General features: G+C 60.9%; 1 protein-coding gene across 4 annotated transcripts in view; it reads right to left on the bottom strand.

Moving 5' to 3' along the window:
• Positions 1–528: 528 nt before the first annotated feature.
• Positions 529–16,995, bottom strand: part of PPP6R2 (protein phosphatase 6 regulatory subunit 2) — a 40,809-nt gene continuing 24,342 nt past the window's right edge. For 2 of the 4 annotated variants that reach the window (XM_082238796.1, XM_082238797.1), the window contains 13 exons: positions 16,790–16,905; positions 15,511–15,596; positions 15,280–15,360; positions 13,635–13,732; positions 12,778–12,835; positions 12,139–12,266; positions 11,568–11,758; positions 10,259–10,421; positions 9,330–9,418; positions 8,330–8,540; positions 5,930–5,953; positions 1,763–1,924; positions 529–1,279 (listed from right to left, as the gene is read on the bottom strand). In XM_082238796.1, the coding sequence (XP_082094922.1) occupies positions 1,243–1,279; positions 1,763–1,924; positions 5,930–5,953; positions 8,330–8,540; positions 9,330–9,418; positions 10,259–10,421; positions 11,568–11,758; positions 12,139–12,266; positions 12,778–12,835; positions 13,635–13,732; positions 15,280–15,360; positions 15,511–15,596; positions 16,790–16,905 (1,444 nt within the window). In that variant the 3' untranslated portion in view covers positions 529–1,242. Of the gene's footprint in view, positions 1,280–1,737; positions 1,925–5,929; positions 5,954–8,329; positions 8,541–9,329; positions 9,419–10,258; positions 10,422–11,567; positions 11,759–12,138; positions 12,267–12,777; positions 12,836–13,634; positions 13,733–15,279; positions 15,361–15,510; positions 15,597–16,789; positions 16,906–16,995 lie in introns of all 4 variants that reach the window. The other 2 variants (XM_082238799.1, XM_082238798.1) reach the window with 2 other exon arrangements.

Below are 16,995 nucleotides of genomic sequence, written 5' to 3'. Positions count from 1 at the left end.
GGGTGCCCTGACGTCACAGAAGCCCAAATTGGAGCGGCTGAAGGAGGAGGAGGAAGCCGCCCTTGGACTCAATAAGAATATTTAACACTGTGCAGAATAAGGGAGCGTCACAGTCCAACATTTTACGGAGAGTATTTCAAAAAGCAAATTGGTGGTGGTTTCTTGTTTTCTTTTGAGGGGAGAGATCCACCCGAACGACGGCAGAGCCAGACCTTTAAATCAGCCTAGAAGCTGCTTTCGCCAGTCCCAGGGACCTCCCAGTGCCTGATTTTCCAGCTCAGCTGTTGCTGGCAACCAGCAAGCGGCCACTGAAGACATACGGAGAGTGGCTGCCCCCCCCCCAGCTGCCCCCTGGCTGAAGGCGATTCCTAAGTCCCCTCCCAGGGCACAGGGCTGGGAGGAGGAGGAAGGCAAGAGCAGCCATTGGGCCCGGCCTCTCCCTCCCCTGGGCAGCAGCCACAGGAGCCCAGCCCGAGGGGAGCCGCCACCTCCAGCCTCCAAAGCTGGCAAGATTCAAAGTGCAAAGTGTTGCAATTCCTGCATCCATTAAGAACGTTACAAAACCAAACCAAGTCAGAGCGGAGCCCATCCGGGGAAACCGACCCGCTTCCGGTAGCCAGTCTGACCCTCCGGAGATGCCCGGCCCCAGTGCCTTCTGTGGGGAGGCTGCTCCCTCCCCCGGAGCCCAGCGCCAGCGGCCCCAATCCCAGGGGCTGGTGTGGCGCCTCCGGAAGGAGAGCGGAGCAGGCCGGGCAGAGCTTCCCAGGGCCTCCTTCCCTGAAACAGTAAGAAAAACAGTGTGGCAAGACGACGACGCTGCCTCCGGACTCTCCTGCCTCCTCTCGCCAGCCAGCGCTTCCGGTAAGGCATTATTGCTATACAAAAGGCTGTCCCAGGCCGTCCAGCGCCAGCCCTGCCAGGCCCAGGGCAGAGTCCGCCGAGCAGCGTTTGCCCTCCAGAAGAGATGCTGGATCCTGGAAGCAAGAAGACAAGGGGGGCGGGACGCCCTCCCCAGAGAGTGCGCCAGGGGCGCTGCGGGGCAGGAGGAGGCGGCCACTGGCCGGCGCTACATGTCATCCGCCCTGGGAGGGCCTCCTCTCGGAACAGGGTGGCCCCCCGACGCGGCACCTCGGCTCTCCAGAGCCAGTCCTCTCGACAACGCAGCATTTGTGACTCAAAATGAAGTTAGGCTGTCCGAAGGAGGGCCAGCTGCGTCCCCCCCGTCTGGGCCCAGGCAGTCTGTCAGGCCGGACCGTTCAAGGCGGGCGGCTCCTCTTTCCTGCAGAGAGGGCGAGAGGGGGAGGCAGGCGTGAGGGGCTGGCCGCCTGGGCCAGGAGAAGCTTCGCCAAAGGATGCCCACGGAGGGCCTGGCTGGATTGGAGACCTGCCAGGGAGGTGGGGGGCCAGGGCCAGGAGGGGGGCAGCCTGCCTCAGCCGGGACTCAAACCAGGCCCCCTTCATCTGCCCAGCCAGAGCAACTTGTGGGGGAGCCTTGGGGGGGGAGCAGCTTCTCCCCACAGAATCCTAAGATTGTAGAGTTGGAAGGGACCCCTGAGGGTCATCCATTCCACCCCCCCTGCAATGCCTGGCAGGCAGCCTCACTGCCTCTGCTGAGAAAGCTCCCATGAAGCTGGAATATCTGAACGGTTGATTCATCTGGTAGAGTAGGTAGAATTGACACAACCCCCCAGGCTGGCAGGCTCTCCACAGCACACCCCCCCACACCCCGGATGGCACAGCGGGGGCCAGCACCCTCCCTCACCTGTCTCTCTTGGCCTCTGGGGTGGCGCCAGCAGCAGCAGCAGGGGCAGGAGAACCTGGCAGGAGACCCTCCGGCGGCAGGCTGGCGGCGGCAGTGCTGGGCTGGGGGGGTCCAGTCTCCACGGTGCTGGGCGGCTTGTCCGCGACCTGGGAGCCCCCCGTGCTGTAGGGAGAGAACGGAAGCTCCCATTAAACAGCCCCCCTGGGGGTCTCTCCTGGGAGGAAGCAGACCCTGACGCTGCCCCAGCCGCCAAGGGCCAAACACCCAGCAACACCGCTCCCCAAGGGGGGGGGGGAAGAGGCCCAACTGCCTGCCAGAACGGAAGCCCTGAAAGGGGGCCCCAAATCCCGGTCCCAGGCGGCGTTGGAGTCCCAAACTCATCAGGGCTCCATCAGGGCGAACTGCACACACACACACACACACACACACCCCTGCTCCCCACAGAAGGCATGTCCAGACCCCACACGCAAGCCTGCCCTGGCCTGAAAGGGGGATTTTGAGGGGGCTCGGGGGGGGGGCGTGCCTGCCCTCCCACAGAAGCCAGAGATGCTCAACCCCAGCTGAGGCTCCTCCTGAGGCATTGGGGATTGGAAGGAGCGCACTAAGGCAGGATCCCACCCTCTCCTCTGCTCTGGCCCATCCTGATCCCCCTGCCCCCCTTCCTGGCATTTGAAACCCCCCCAACCCCCAAGCCTCTGACTCTGGGTGGCTCTTCCCACTTTCTGAGCCCCTGGTCAAAACCTTGATGCAGCAAAGCAGCGCTTGGGGCAGCTGCCCTATCCTGCGCTCGTGAGGAGCTTTGCCCCCCCAGCCCCCCAACATGCTCAGCAGCTCTGCCCCCCACTTGCAGAGCCCAAGCCAGAAACAATGGGGCAGAAGCCTCGGCCGCCAGCACAGCAACCCAGCAGCACCATTCTGACAGGATGGCTTCAACCTGCCCTAGTCTAAGGCTGAAGAGAGCAAGGAGGAAAGCTTCAAGGGGGGGGGGAGGTGCCGCCTCTGAAGTGCTGCTATTTTCTAAGGGGGGTCTGGAGCAGATGCCCCCCCCCGAGCTCCCCGCTTCCTTCACCTAGCACCACACCAGGATTGGCAGCAGTGGAAGTTGCTCCCCCAGGCGGGACTGAGAGGGAAGCCTTCAAGCAGGCAGAACTGATTCCCACCCCCTGCCTGCGTTGCACCAACTCACAAGGAGACCTGTGTTGTGTCCCCCCCCCCAAACAGCAGGGCATACAGGGAGGGGGAGGGGGCTCTCCGCCTGCCAAGCTGTGCTGCCCTGGGCAGCTTTCTGCCTGCCTTGCCCCAAGGGAGCCCCTGGCAAGGGGGCAGCGGGTGACAAGGCAAAAGGCAGGCAGCCTCCTCTTCCTCCTGCTCCTGGGGGGCAGCGCCCAGCTCCCTGGGATGCCCCACCTGAGGGGGAGATGGGAGAGGCAGAGGCGGCAGGTGCCTCTCGCAAGGAGATGCAGACAGCTCAGATTAATGGGGAGAGAAGGCTATTTTTGTATTTTGTTTGTACCTCACTTTGCTCTAGTTTTCAGAACACCCTCTTGAATGTTTCAGCATTTCTTCCGGGTGGCATTCAGCTCAGCTCAGCTCAGAGAAGGCCCACGTAAATCAAGGAACAGAGCCAAGGCAGTTCCACTGATTTCAACAGTGCTGGAAACTCAGATATATAAGCCGGGCGCCAAATGGCTCCTTACACCGGGGCTAGTCGCCAAAATGGGGTGCCTAGTTGTCATGTTTGTACCAGATGGTTCAAAAGTGGTATTTTTCAATATGGCTTTTTGGTTCCTGAAATTCATTCTGATTGTGCAGATAAAATATAACGGATAGAATTCTACAGGATGGGGTCTTAGTGTGTGAAAACAGTCCAGATCCAGGGATCCCCAGACGGTGGAGACGACAGGCGCCATTCTGGCACCCAGGCATCTTCACTTGGTCGCAAGTGGCCAGTGGCCAGGAGTAAAATGTGCCTGGTGCCTGGCTAATTTTGAACACTGCCGGAATGCCACCCATTGTTTTTAGGTAAACCTCTCTCTCTCTCTCTCTATATATATATATATATCAGGAAAAAAATGTACGTGGTAAAGACTTCTTTAAAGAAAGTGATGCCTTGAGGAGTCAATGCCATTCAGCCCTGAGGGGGAGAATGGGGCCACCTCCTCCCAGGCCCCGCCGGCTGCCAGTGCTGTGCCGGGGGGGGGGCAGGTTTCGCTTTCCCTTCCCTCCTGCTGCACCCCCCCCCTTGGCTGGAAACCAGAACCTAATTCTTCCACCAAAGGAAACTCCCTCCTGCAGCAAGAGGCTTCCTTCCCCCTACTCACCCTGGCAGGGCCCCCAATGGGGCAGCCCAGAGGAGCAGCAATGGCCTCCCACCCCGCAGGCCCACAGGCAAGAGAAAGACTCCCGAGGGGCTCTGAGTGGTGCCCGTGGGACCTTCTAGCTGCCTCAGGCTTGGCCCAGCCGCTGCCCAGCTGAAGGACAACAGGAGCAGCTGCTTCATCTGAGGCCTCTCTTTCCCCTGGGAAGATGGAACAAAATGGCCTTCCTGCTGCTGCTGCTGCCCTCAGGAGGCCAACAGGCCATTCCCCTGGCAGGTGCCCTGGGCGCTCTCAGGGCCAAGGTCGGGCAGGAGGCGGAGGCGAGGAAAGGTTTGCTCCCATCCTGGCCTGAGGGGTCTTCCTGACACTGCTTGCTAAATTAATAGGTAAAGGATCTCCGCTCCGCAAGGGGAGCAGGAAAAACTGATCTGTCTGGGGAAGAGGCGGAGAGGAGCTGTCTCCGCAACACCTCAGCCATACTAGATGCCAAACACACACGGCCTCAGGCTCCAGCAGAGACGGGGGGGGGGCAGTCCCTGGGCACACCCCCCAAAAGCCACACAGAGAACACAGCCTGGATGCAAACAGCAGCCATGCCAAGCCACACAGGTCCCCAGGTCCCCAGGGAGAGCTGCTTTCCCAAACCCCAATGGAGAAGCTGCTGCACTGTCACGTCTGGCTCTGGAGAAACGGAGCCCAGCCGCTCAAGCGGAGACTGCAGTGGGGCTGGGAGGGAGGCCTCTCAGCTGGGTTAGTGGGCAAAGGATCTGCGGAAGGTGCTCTGGCAAGCAGGCTCAGTTAGTGGCAGGGCTGGGGCGGGCAGACAGGCGGCGGCAGGGGGGCACCTGGCATCATGCGGGGGGGGGCATGCTTGGGGGTGGGGGAAAGGAGGAAGCCCCAAGCCATGCGGGGTCCATGAGGAGCAGCCATGGAAAGCAGTGCCGCCCCCCAGGAGAGCCCTAAACATCCACAGGGACAATGCAGTGCCACTGCTCTCAGGCCAATGAGAAGCTGGGGCTAAAGACTTCCTGCAGCAGCCAAGGGGAGGCTGTGAGGGGCCAGTGGCCAGGCCCCCTCCTGCGCTCCTCCCGGCCAGGCGATCCCTGCTGCCCCAGCCAAGGGCCCTGGCAAGCTTCTGCTCAAAAAGGGGTGCAGTGCAGCTCGAGGGGTGCAAGGGGGCCCCCACACCTTTCTGCTGGAGGGAGAGGGAGGCTCAGAGCAGCCCCTTGGCCAGCGATGGAGCCTTTCAGCCCATTCCTGGTGCAACGCCGCTGCCATCTGGACAGAGCAGGGCAGCCCCTGCCTGCCTCCTGATTCAGCTCCTGAGTCTGACAGCCAAGGAAAGCAGCAGCAGCAGCTATAGGGGTTCAGGCAGAGATGTATAAAGTGGGGAGGGGCAGGGGCTGCTCAGAACACACAGGAAACAGCCCAGCCTCCAAGCCAGAAACACAGCCAGGAGTCCAGAAGCCAAGACCTGGACTGACACCAAGAAACCTCAGTCTCCTTCAGGGTCCCCCTTCTGCAGGGCGATTCCTCCAAGGCCGAGGGGGGTGGGTCACGTGCGTCGGCCACAGGAGAGCCGCAAGCTCCTCTCACGCTGAGCCGCTGCCTGCTCCCAGCAGACCGGAGAGCTCTGAAGGCTCCGGGGAGAAGCCTTGCTGTGGGGCTCCCTGGGTTAGCAGCCTCTTCCCCCTCTTCGGGCTGGTTCTGCAAGGAGGACTTGCCCCTCCGAGAGGCATGAGGCTGCCAACTCAGGGAGGGAAAAGCCCCCTTGGCTAGCTGGGTGCACAGGAGAAGTGCATTGTCCGGTGGATGTTTGGAAGCCTGCCGTGGGGGCCAGGATACATACCCTCCAGCGCCAGGCCTTATTATTCTGAGCAAGACCCACAAAGAGAGAGAAAGACAGAGAGAGAGAGAGAGAGAGAGAGAGAGATCAAAATGGCTGCAAAACCAGCCCACCCTCCTCGCTTACTCACTGTTGGCCCCCCCCCCATCGCCCCTCCCTCCCTCCCTCCCCACTAGGGCTCCCAGAATGACACCACCAGCCAGTCCCAGACCTCAAAAGCCCCCCTGAAGCAGAAGCGGAGGGGCTGACACAGCCCCCAACCAGGAAAGCCACTGGCAGGAGTCCACTAGGCTGCTGGCAAGGGAACGGGACCCCCTCCGGCAACCGGACTTCCAGCCAAGGCGGGAAGGTCAGAGTGAGCCCCAGAATAGGTGCAGGGAGTCCAGAGGGGGAGGTCCTACTGCATGAATGGACCCCCCCCAAAAAAAAATCCCACCTGGGTGAAGCCTGCTGGAAGGGATCAGGGAAGCAACTGGTAGAATCTCCTGCAGACATAGAAGGGGGGAGGGGGGGCTGCCACAGAAATTTGCTGACTGGCTGCAGGATCCTTCCCCCTCCAACCCCACAGCGGAAGTCTCTCTCCCAGACCCCCTTCAGGGTCCCCATAACAGCAGTTGTCCGGGTGGGGAGGGGCCCCCTGAAATGAATGAAACACACACATACACCCTGCCCAAATTTCACACGCCATCTCAACACGACAAGGAGCTCTTGTGAAGGAGGGGCTGGTTCCACCTTTGGCCTGGCAGCGCATGGCGAGACTCTTCCCCATCTCCACTGAGAGGGCACTCTCTGGGCCTGCATCCCCACTCGCCAGGGCCCCTTCGTGGGTCAACTGAGGGGGCAGGGCTGGCACTTGGGTCGGGACTGGGGGGCAGAGCAATCTCACCCGTTGGCGAGACGCCCCTCATGCGCCTGGAAAAGGGCTCAGGCAACACCTTGCACTCCGTGCCAAGCCCCCTGCTGGCCTTGTGGCCCCCGTGGAGGGTCCTGCGCCCCGACCCCAGCCCCACTGCTCACGGCCTGAGTCCCCTGCCCCAGTTCCTGGCAGGGAGCAGCAAAGCTGGACCTCCAGAGTTGAGCGCTACTCCTCTGCTCATCTACAGCCCCCCTTTGCGAGAGAAGTAGGAATTTCAGCATCAGAAGGAATGGAAACATTGACAGCAACTTTAACAGGTAAGAAACAGGTGTTGTGGCCCCTCAGAAGCCTCCCTCCACCTGCCCCCTTGCTCCTCACAGGCCACAAGGGAGGCAAACACAGCCCAAAGGAATGACAACAAAGGAGATTCAATGACGCTCACTGGCACCTGGGAAAGACACCCAGAGAAGCCGAGCAAATGCCACTTTTTCTTGCCTGCAGCAAAAACCAGCGTGTCAACAACGACCTCCAGCCTTTCCCATGCATTTGAACCCCAAACCTGCCCCTGCCTCTGCCCCACACCTCGGGCCCTGGAGCTGACCTTGTTTGCATGCAACCTCCCTCCTAGACACGTCCTCACCAGCAAGAGCCAAGCCACAACTGCAGGGGCCAGATCCGGCAACAAACCAAGACGCCAACTCTGCCCCTCATCCACCCAGGGTTGGGGCCAGGCAACACCATCTCACAAGAGCTGACACCGCTGGCCTCTGGCTCATTTGCCCACGGGGCCTATTCTGTCCCCCGACAGCAGCGCCCGTCCTCCACGCAGGAGCAGCAGGCGCAGGATGCCAGTTTAGCTTTCAGCACGGAGCGGCCCTGACATGATCCTGTTTCCATAATTCCTGAAAACGATCGTTTTTCTGATCTTAAGCTGTAAGCAGCCCCTACTTCGTCCTTTTTGCTGCCATGTGTTCCCATTTTCTTTCTGTATAAATACTGTTGAAGGCAGCACTGACAAAGTGCACTTTTCTCCACAAAATCTCAGGCCACGAGAACTCGGTGTTATTATCAGACAAGCCTCTGCTGGCGGTTTCTCTCCTCTGGCTGCGCAGCTTCCTCTTACGCCTGGGAGGCCTCCGAGGAGCTTCTGGGCAACTGAGCGGGAGTCAGAGGAGTCCCAGAGGCCTTTCGTCAGGGAAGGGGAGCTATTCTGGGGGGGGGGGGGCAGCTCTTGCAGGGGAGGCTTTTCCACGCCTCCTCTCTGGACCAGCACAGCACCAACTGCTCTGAGGCTCCGGCAGCCCAGAGAACTGCTTGGTGGCGCACGCTGCGCACTGCCTTTGGGGAGAAAGGGTGGAAGCGACGCATCACAGCCTCTCCAGCACCACAAGACTTTTCCAGCCCCTCCAGAAAGAGGCTGCCCACCTGGGGGGCTCTGCACTCCCTGGCGGCCCACTGCCTGCCCGAGACCTGCGCCCACAGAGCCGGCTGGCCTTCACACACACATACCCCCCCCCGCTGGCCTTTGCTCCGCTTCCCCCTCACACCTGGAAAAGAGTGCCTTCTCGTTCTTGGCATCCACGGTCAGCTTGATGGTCTCCTGGCCTGAGCCCGTGCTGATGGTTTCCGTGACAACACCTGCCACCTTCTCCTCCTCTTCCTCGCTGTCTGAGCCGCCAGAGGAGCTGCTATCCGAGGCCACCAGAGGCGCTTTCCGTGCCACGCAGACGTTCCACACGCAAGGAGAGGCAGCGCTGACTGGAGGGGGAGGGAGCGTGTGAGACCCACCCGGCAGCGCTCTCCTGGGGCGCCAGAGTAGCAGCCGCGCAGCAGCAGGACCGCCGAGGCACAGACTCTGCCAGGATGAGGCCCACCCTCTGACTTGCTGGGAAGCCTTCAAATTTCTGCAGATGACTGCAGGACCAGCAGCACTGCAGCAATGCCATCTCCATGGAGAGCTGCGCCTCGCAAGGGCAGGGCTGGGGCTGGCTATCTGCCCCCCAAAGCAACCCAAGGCACTGCTGGCTTGGGCTCGAGTCTGATCTCTCCTTCCTTCGTTATTCTTTCAACCCTCTGAGAAACCTCTGCCTCCAAAGCCCCTCTAAGCCTTCTGCCATCGGGCCTGGGAGCTGCTGCTTTCTGCTGCCTCCCAGGACACCCCAATCTTAAAAACGGGGGTGATGTCCTGAGGGACCAGCTGGCTGGACTGGATGAAGTGCCCCTCTTGATATGGGGAGGAAGGACAGGGGCAGGCCAGAGAAACAGCCAGTCCCCCTCCCCTGGTCACTCACCCACAGGGAAAAGGGCTGGCAGCTGCCCACACAGCCTGAAACGCCCCCCCCCCCCTTGCAGGAGATGAGCCCCACCGGTTGCCCCCCCCCCCCAGCTCCAGGCAATGCCCTGACACTGCACCCTCCTCCGCCCCCCAAGAAAGGGAGAGCGAGCGCAAGGCTTCCAGGAGTGTGAGGGGGGAGAAAAGGGGCTCACTGCCCCCCGCTGGCCCCCTTCCACGTGGGGGGGGGGGGGCGGGGCAGAGGAAGCACTCACACTTCTTGTCCTGGCTTTGCTTGGGCTTCCCTTCCACATCACTGCTCTCGGTGTCCACGGGGGAACTGCACCGGGGGCCGGCCTCCGAGCTGGAAGGGAAAAGGCGCTGAAGGGGGCTGTTTCTGGCGCTGGAACCGGGGCTGCAGCGCGAGAGGATCTTGCCAAGGGGTCGGCAAACTCAGGCCCCCAGGCCGGATCAGGCCCACCCGGGTCCTAAATCTGGCCCGCACCGCAAAGCCTGAACCTTTCACGAAGCTGAGTTCCCGGCGATGGTGACGGAAGAGGCCAAGTGGCGGCAGCTCTGCCACTCAAATGCCGTGCCTGGTTTACCCCAGTGGCATCTGATTGGCAGAGATGTCTCCATGCCTCGCTGAGGTCAACCAGGCGTGGAGTTTGATTGGCAGAGCCGCTGCCGCTCGGCCTCTTCCTCCCGTTGCCGCCCTGGTGCTCCTGTGGGACAGAGAGCGGAGCAGACGAGCTTGCCCTGCCTCCCCACGAGAAACAGAAGCAGCTGGTGGTGGCAGCAGCAGCCCCTGGGAAGGGAAGCGCAGCGGCTGGGGCTGGGGAGGAGGACTACTTGCCCCTTGCCCCTTCTTCCAGCCCCCCCCCGGTGCCACTTCTCCAGCCCGCCACAAGGTCTGAGGAACAGTGGACAGGCCCCATGCTGGAAAATTCTGCCGACCCTTGATCTTGCCTAAAGCCCGGGGGGGGGGTACCAGCAGGAAGTGAGGGCGGGCCAGGGCCTCTGGCCAGCCTTGGCAGCTTCCAAGAAGGAAGGAAGGAAGGAAGGAAGGAAGGGGGGCAACTGTCTGGCTGCGGACAGAGGCCAAGCACTGGAGGAGACAGACCTTTGGCCTGATTAGGCACGTTTCCCATTCTCCGCTCCGCATGCTCATCTGTGTCCCGGAGGACGGCTGCGGTTCACTCACCAGCAAAAGGGCTGGAAGTCTGTGAACTTGGCCCAGCCTCTCTCTTCCGGGGTCTTTGTGTCTGGGGTGGCAGAGTCCCACACGCTGGATCCGACATCCATGGCCACACAGGCTGGCGGGGCCTTGGCGTTCACCGGCTCAAAGGCAGTTGTCCACCCAGACCCTGCAGGGAGGGATGCAATCGGTCAGCAGTTCCTCTGAGTCCAGCCTTCACCAGGTGGCTACAGGCCGGCAATTGCCCGGAGGAGCCTGGCTCAGCCGCCAGAGAGGGGAGATCACAACCACACGGGGGGATCAGCCACCAGGGACTCAGCAGCTGCGTTCAGACAAGGAGCGGCCACGGCCATTGCCATGGGACGGGGGAGAAGGCCAGGGCTCATATGATCCAATTTACAAGGGCAACCACCTGCTGAATGGCTGTGCGACTGTCACACATCCTAGGAGGCCAGGCTGTCCTCAGGGTGGTCTTGGAAGCTGCAGCTTGGGTACTCAGGGGGGCTTCTGACACCCGCAAACCCTGTGGCCAAGGAAGATGCCCTATCTGCCCAGCCAAACTCTGCCCAGCGCCCATCTTGGTGTGCAAAGCCCTGAACTGCCCAGGAGCAGGTTAGCCAGGGGAGCACCCAGGTCAGGGCAGGCTAGGGATGGGACCCTCTTGACTGCTAGAGAGCTCCCTCTAGTGGGGAGGGGAAAGGGCCTTCACTGGCACTCACCACGTGGGACGCTCTCTCTGCAGAGATCAGGGGGGCACCCACCGTGGGGTGCTTCTGTCCCCAACTGAAGACCACCCTGCTCAGTTGGGCGCCCCCTGACTCTTGGATTTCTGCCTTTTTATTCCTGGCTGTCAAATGAAGTAATTGCTACCGTTTACTACAGTGTAAGGCACTTGGCAATTCTTTTGGAAAAGCAGCGCAGAAACCTTTCATTCATGAAAATGAGGCAAGCTGCCGGTCGCAGGAGCGGCTCTTGGCCAAGCCCAGGTGGCCCCACAGCCCAGCAGAGAGCGCCACTCATGGGCAGCTGCTTTGGTCTTGTAGAGCCAGGCACTCCTGCACCCCCACTGGGCGACCAAGGGGGAGGGGCTGCCCTGCCTCGGTCTGGAGTGATGCTCCTCCCACAGCTCCCTTCTTTCCAGCAGGCTCTCCGGCTCACCCCCCTGAGCACGCTTGGGTGCTTCATTCCCCAAGGGATGGTGCTGCGGCCAGGCAGCCGTCCAGCTGACCAGCCCCTCCAAATCCACCAGAAAGACCTGCTGTGCAGAGGTCCCACGCTGGCAGCCCTCCCTCCTGCTCCTTCAGAGACCCCTTACCTTCAGGAGGGGGCCCTGCTGCCCCTCTGTCCTCCGGGAGGCTGCCGTTGCCCTCGGCGTGCGCAGGAGGGGACGGCTGTGGCACAGCGGCCCGTTCGGACTCCTCCTCCCCAGACTCTGGGCTGCCATCGTGGCCTCCGTTCTCCAGGTCGCTTTTGGAGGATCCCTCCGACGCGCCGGAAATGCCAAACCTGAAGGCAGGAAGGGAAGGCAAGGCAGCCATGAGGCCCCTGGGAGGCCACTTCTGGGATCAGCCCCTTACTAGAGGGCACTTCAAGGTCCTCTAAACTGACCCCCCGCCCAACCAGGCCACCCATGGACTTTCTGTTTCAGAAGGAATAATCCTGTGAGCTCCTGAGTTGAGAAAGTTGACACGCATTTTCACCTGTTTTTAGACTATTCGCTGGAGGTGTTTAGGCAGAGGTTGGATCTGTCGTGGATGCTTTAGTAGTTGAGACTCCTGCATTACAGGGGCTGGACTAGATGACTCCTGGGACCCCTTCCAACCCTACTACCCCATGGTCCTCTTGCCCCTTCTACCGACCTAAGGAGAGGCGGAAAGCCCCCTTACCGCGTCCTGGACTTGACTTGGGCGGTGTAGCTGATTTCCTTCTCCTCCCAGATGTCTTCCTCTTCCTCGTTGTCATCAAACTGCTGGATTCGTTCGCTGCAGCAGGCTTCAAAGAGGGATGCGTTGGGCTGCAGTAAAGGGGGAGACGGCGGGTCAGGATTCGGGAGGCATCCAGAGAAGCTGCCCAGCTCTGGGCCTGCGCCTCTCACTCCAAGCGCCCAGGAGGGCACCAAACAGGGATGGGGACATGGGGCCCCAGAGCGGCTGCCCCAAGGCTCTGGTGCAGAAGCATGTGAACTGAGCAGAGGGAGGACATCGTGGGATGCTGTGCATCCTCTCCCCCCCCCCTGCCCTCAGAGGCAGCACCAGGGAACAGCATCCTCCCCAGGGAACATTCTCTCTGCGCTGCACAAGCAGACTCCTCGTGAGGTGGCAAGGAGAGGGAAAGCTGTGTGTTATGCCCGCATGCTGGTGGCACTGCAGCCCCAGCCGCCCGGCAACGTGGCCCAGCAGCTTCACTGGAGGTGCTGAACAGCCCTGGGGGCAGGGCAGATGGCGAGAGAGCAAGGAGCCCCACAAAGTGGCTCCCCCAGCCGACACAGACGGAGATGCCCAAACACACCCAGCCCAGCTGCTTACACTGTCATCGTCGGCATCAATGTGGAAGTTGATCTCCGCAATCCTGTCAAAAGGTGCGCTGGAAAAGAGGGAGGAAGAAGCCCATTGGGAGGGGGCCGGAAGCAGCTCCCCCCTCAGGGACCCCAAGCAAGGAAGCTGCTCTTCAGAGGGGGTGGGCTGGCCGACCGACCGGACCAGGCTCTGGTGAGGATGGAGGGCAGAGGGAGGCCCCCCAGAGCCTGTCCTGAGCTCCTTGGGGAAAAGGCCGGGCATCAAGGACCTCTTTCATTGGCCCATAGGGGACCAGCATGGAGAGCTGGCCCTGGCAAACACTTGGTGTTCCCTACCCTATGGTTGTGATTCAGGGGCTGCCATTTAATTTCATCCTGGTTTTAATTGTAAGCTGTATTTTAATCAATTGTTTGATTGTGTTTTAATGTATCATATATTTGGTGTTAGCCGCCCTGAGCCCGGTTGTGGCAGGGGAGGGCGGGGTATAAATAAAACTTATTATCCAGCAAACCTTCCCGTGCACTTGCAGAGAAGGGGGGCTGCAGGGGTCTCCGTCCAAAGCTGCTCCCCCCACCCAGGTCTTCATTCCCAAAGAAGCTTCCCAAAGGGGAAGGGGGGCTCTTCAGCCCTGACTGGTCCTCCACCTCCCTCTCCTGCAGGCAGCCTCCCCCCAACTCCACAGCATCCTTTCCTAGTGGGGCCCTCTGGGGGCCAAAAGGGGACCCACAAAGGGCTGAGTGAATGATCCAAGCGCTCCCTCACAGGGTTCCCTGTGGCCCCCCGGAGAAAGCCCTGCCCAGCCAGAGAGGGAGCCCCTCCCTCAGGCCTCGTGGGGTGAAGACCAAGGGGGCAGAGGGGGCACTCACTTGATGTTGTCATCCTGGTCGGAAAACTCTTCATCGTTGAAGCCAAACTGATCCACAAAGTTGGCCGTCATCTGCTGGATCTGGTACTCCGAGAAGGCCTGGCAGGGGAGAGAACAGCTGTTGCACCATCTACACAGCCCTGGCGCTGAGCCCCCTGCCGCCCCAGTCAGCGCTTGGCAGCCACTTTGTGACCAGCGCTGGCCAGGCCTCAAGGAGGGCCGCTGAGCAGAAGGAGGAGGCTCAAGCTCAGTGCCTGCCCCCCCTCCTCGCTGGAGCCAAGATGTTCACAGACCACCTCTCCAGAGTGGCTTCTAACCAGGACACAGAGAGAGGAGCTACACGGAGGGTGTGGAACTCCCTGCCAGGGGAGGCCTGCCTTGCCCTCCTCCACCCCGCCTTGCAAGCGAGCATTGGGGCCTAGCAAGTGGCTGGTGCTCTAGTGCTCCTCAGAAACCTTGTCTGTGCTGCTTCTGCCTCTTTGAACAGCTGGATTGGAGCAAGCTGGGATGGTTTTTATGCTGTAAAGCAGAGTGGGAGTTGGAAGCGCAAGAACGGTCCCAATCCCAGCAACCGCGACTGCTGCAGAGAAACACCTGGGCTGAGGAAGACCAAGCACTTCCTTCCAGGTGGGGAAAGCCACACTTTGGGCCACAGTTTATGTAGGGCCTTCTCGGTAGTGGCGCCCGTCCTGTGGAACACCCTCCCATCAGATGTCAGAGGGAGAGAATTAGACTTCCTTCTTCCACAGACACCTGAAGGCCCAAGCCCTGTATTGGGATGCTCTGGGTGTGTGGCATTTTGTTGCTGTTAATAGCTAAGTTACTGTACAGTGGTGCCTCACAAGACGAAAAGAATCCATTCTGTGATTCTCTTCGTCCAGCGGTTTTTTTGTCTTGCGAAGCAAGCCCATTGCCGGATTAGCGGATTAGCACTATTAGCGGCTTTTAGTGGCTTATCTGCTGATCGGATCAGCTGATAAGCGGCTTAGCGGCTTAGAAAAAAGGGGGGGAAGGGAAAAAAACCAGCAGGAACTCGCAAGACATTGTCGTCTTGCGAAGCAAGCCCATAGGAGATTCGTTTTGCGAAGCAGCTCCAAAACGGAAAACCCTTTCGTCTAGCGGGTTTTCCGTCTTGCGAGGCATTCGTCTTGCGGGGCACCACTGTATTATTCTTATTCAAGCTGCTCTTCAGGAGACACAGCGGAGCCATAAAATAAAATGCCGAAGAGAAATGCTAACAGCATCACATTCTCATGACAAGGCCAGAGCCAGACTTCAACCCAGCACCGAAAAGGAAACTATGATGGCGACCGCAGGCACTCCCCCTTCCAGCCAAACCTACATGGGGGCAGAGAGCCCCATACGCCCCCCCCCGTGCTCCTTGGGGGCGAATGCAACAAATACAGAGCCATGATATGAACCATGCCAGGCCCCCCTGGGTGTAAGCAGGGAGAGAGCATGCCCAGAGCAAGAGCCTCCTTGCTGCAAAGCCCCAGCCATGCTCTTGGGCAGCCCTCAGAGACAGCTCTGCCCAATGGCCACAGAGGGTCCTCTAGTCCAACCCCCTGCAATGTAGCCGCCCCCTTGGCCAGGCGGCAGCAGGCTCTCCAATGGACAGCCAGAGGACATCCTGGGAGGAAGCCTACCTGCTGGAGAGAGAGCTCGTTGGGGAAGGCGCCCTCCGCATCCTCGTCCTCACTGGAGGAGTGCAGGTGGTGCGTGCTCACCTGCGAAGGAGAGGAGCAAGGTGAGGAGCAGCTGGGCCGGCAGGGGCGCAACCAGCTTCCTCTGCTGGGGAGCCCCACACACGGCAGCTCAGGGTAGCCTCAGAACCCTCCCAAAACAGAGGCTCCCGAGGGAGGGCAGGGCAGTCTCACCAAGTCGACCGTATTCCTCCGGTTGGCCTCCATCAAGGTCTCCTCCACAAAGCTCTCCCACCGTCCTCTGCAATCCTCAGGCAGCCCTGCAAAGGAAAAGGAGAGGAGGCAGGCCTGGGTTAGGGAGGAGACCCCTGTGCTGGGGGTGGGGTGGGGAGGGGAGGGGCGTCCCTGGCCAAGAAGGGGCTGGAATCTCAGCCTGGCCACTATCAGAGACCCTCCCTCATTGTCTAGCCCTCCGATGGGGCTGGGGCCCCAGGACAAGACGACAGCACTGCTCGGCCTCATGTTAAAGTCACGTGGATGGCGGAGTCAGGAAGCAAATACACATTGCCCCCCCCCCAGAGCCAGGAGAAAGGGACCCCATGCCTCCTTCCCCCCCAGACACTGCCCCATTGCTGCCTCCCTGACCCCTCATTCCTGCTCACCCTGCTTGCTACACATGGCAAGGGCTCCTCTGCCCTCTGGGCAAAGCAGGAGCCACCGGCCTTCCTCCAAACCCCAGAGGCTGCCCTCTGCCAAGAGGGGCGGACAGGGTCCCTTCTGCCCGCCACAATCAGCCCCTCAGACCGTCACCCCATGAAGCTCCTTAGCCAAGAGAACCTGGGACCTTTCCCCACAATCCTCCCCCCTCCACACATTCCTGTCTCATTCTTCACCTCTGAAGGGTTTGCAGAGCAGCTCACAAGAAAACCCCTCCCAGAAGGAGCCTCAGATGACGAAAGGGCAGGTAAGGAAGAAACGGAACAAAACCAAGGGGAAAAGTGGAGCCAGGCAGCCCCTGTTGGAAAGGGGCTGTGAAGGGGGAGAGGGAGGGCTCTCCTTCAAGGGAGGCTGCGAAGCAGAGGCTTGTTGGGGGATTGGACTAGATGACCCTCGGGCCCCTTCAGGCCTTGCAGCTTTGGGCAGGAGCCAACCGTCCTGCTCAGGCTGGCCCTCCGCCAGAAAGGGGCTGGAAGCACTGCTCCAAATTGGGTGTGGGGCTGTCTGAAACCCAGCAGGACAAAGGCGTCTGGGGGCGCAGGCACAGCCCACGGCCTCAGCCTCAGCCTCCAGGGGGGGGGGCACGGACAAGGCCTTGCAGCCGCCCAGAAGGGAGGAAGCAGCCAGGCTCCCTCTGCCCTGGAGGCGGCAGCTCGGGGGCCTCTCCAGACACCCCCAGGTGCCCTGACTGCACCCCTGATCCTAGAGGGAGGGAGGGAGCCACCCTCCCCAGACCCCCCCCCTCTCAGAGGAGCAGCCCGACTGCTCTGCTCAAGACGTCAGAGGCTCCTTCTACCTCGGACAAAGTCGCTGATCTGGGTCTGGACGGGGCCCTTCTCCGTATTCTGCACTACTGCGTTGGCAATCCGCGTCAGGTGGCCCATGTTGCCTCGCCTCATTCCGCCTTCTGCCCTGGAAAAATAAACCGTGAGGAGTGGCTCCACGTTGGGAAGGTCTCTCCTCAGCTGCTGCTGCCTGAGCCACCCATGGGCTGGGAGGACT

Source organism: Podarcis vaucheri, assembly GCF_965113315.1.
Source record: "Podarcis vaucheri genome assembly, chromosome: 10".
In the NCBI taxonomy this organism is placed as follows: Eukaryota; Metazoa; Chordata; class Lepidosauria; order Squamata; family Lacertidae; genus Podarcis; species Podarcis vaucheri.
Note: the sequence above shows the minus strand (reverse complement) of the source record. Positions and strands in the feature narration are given on the sequence as shown.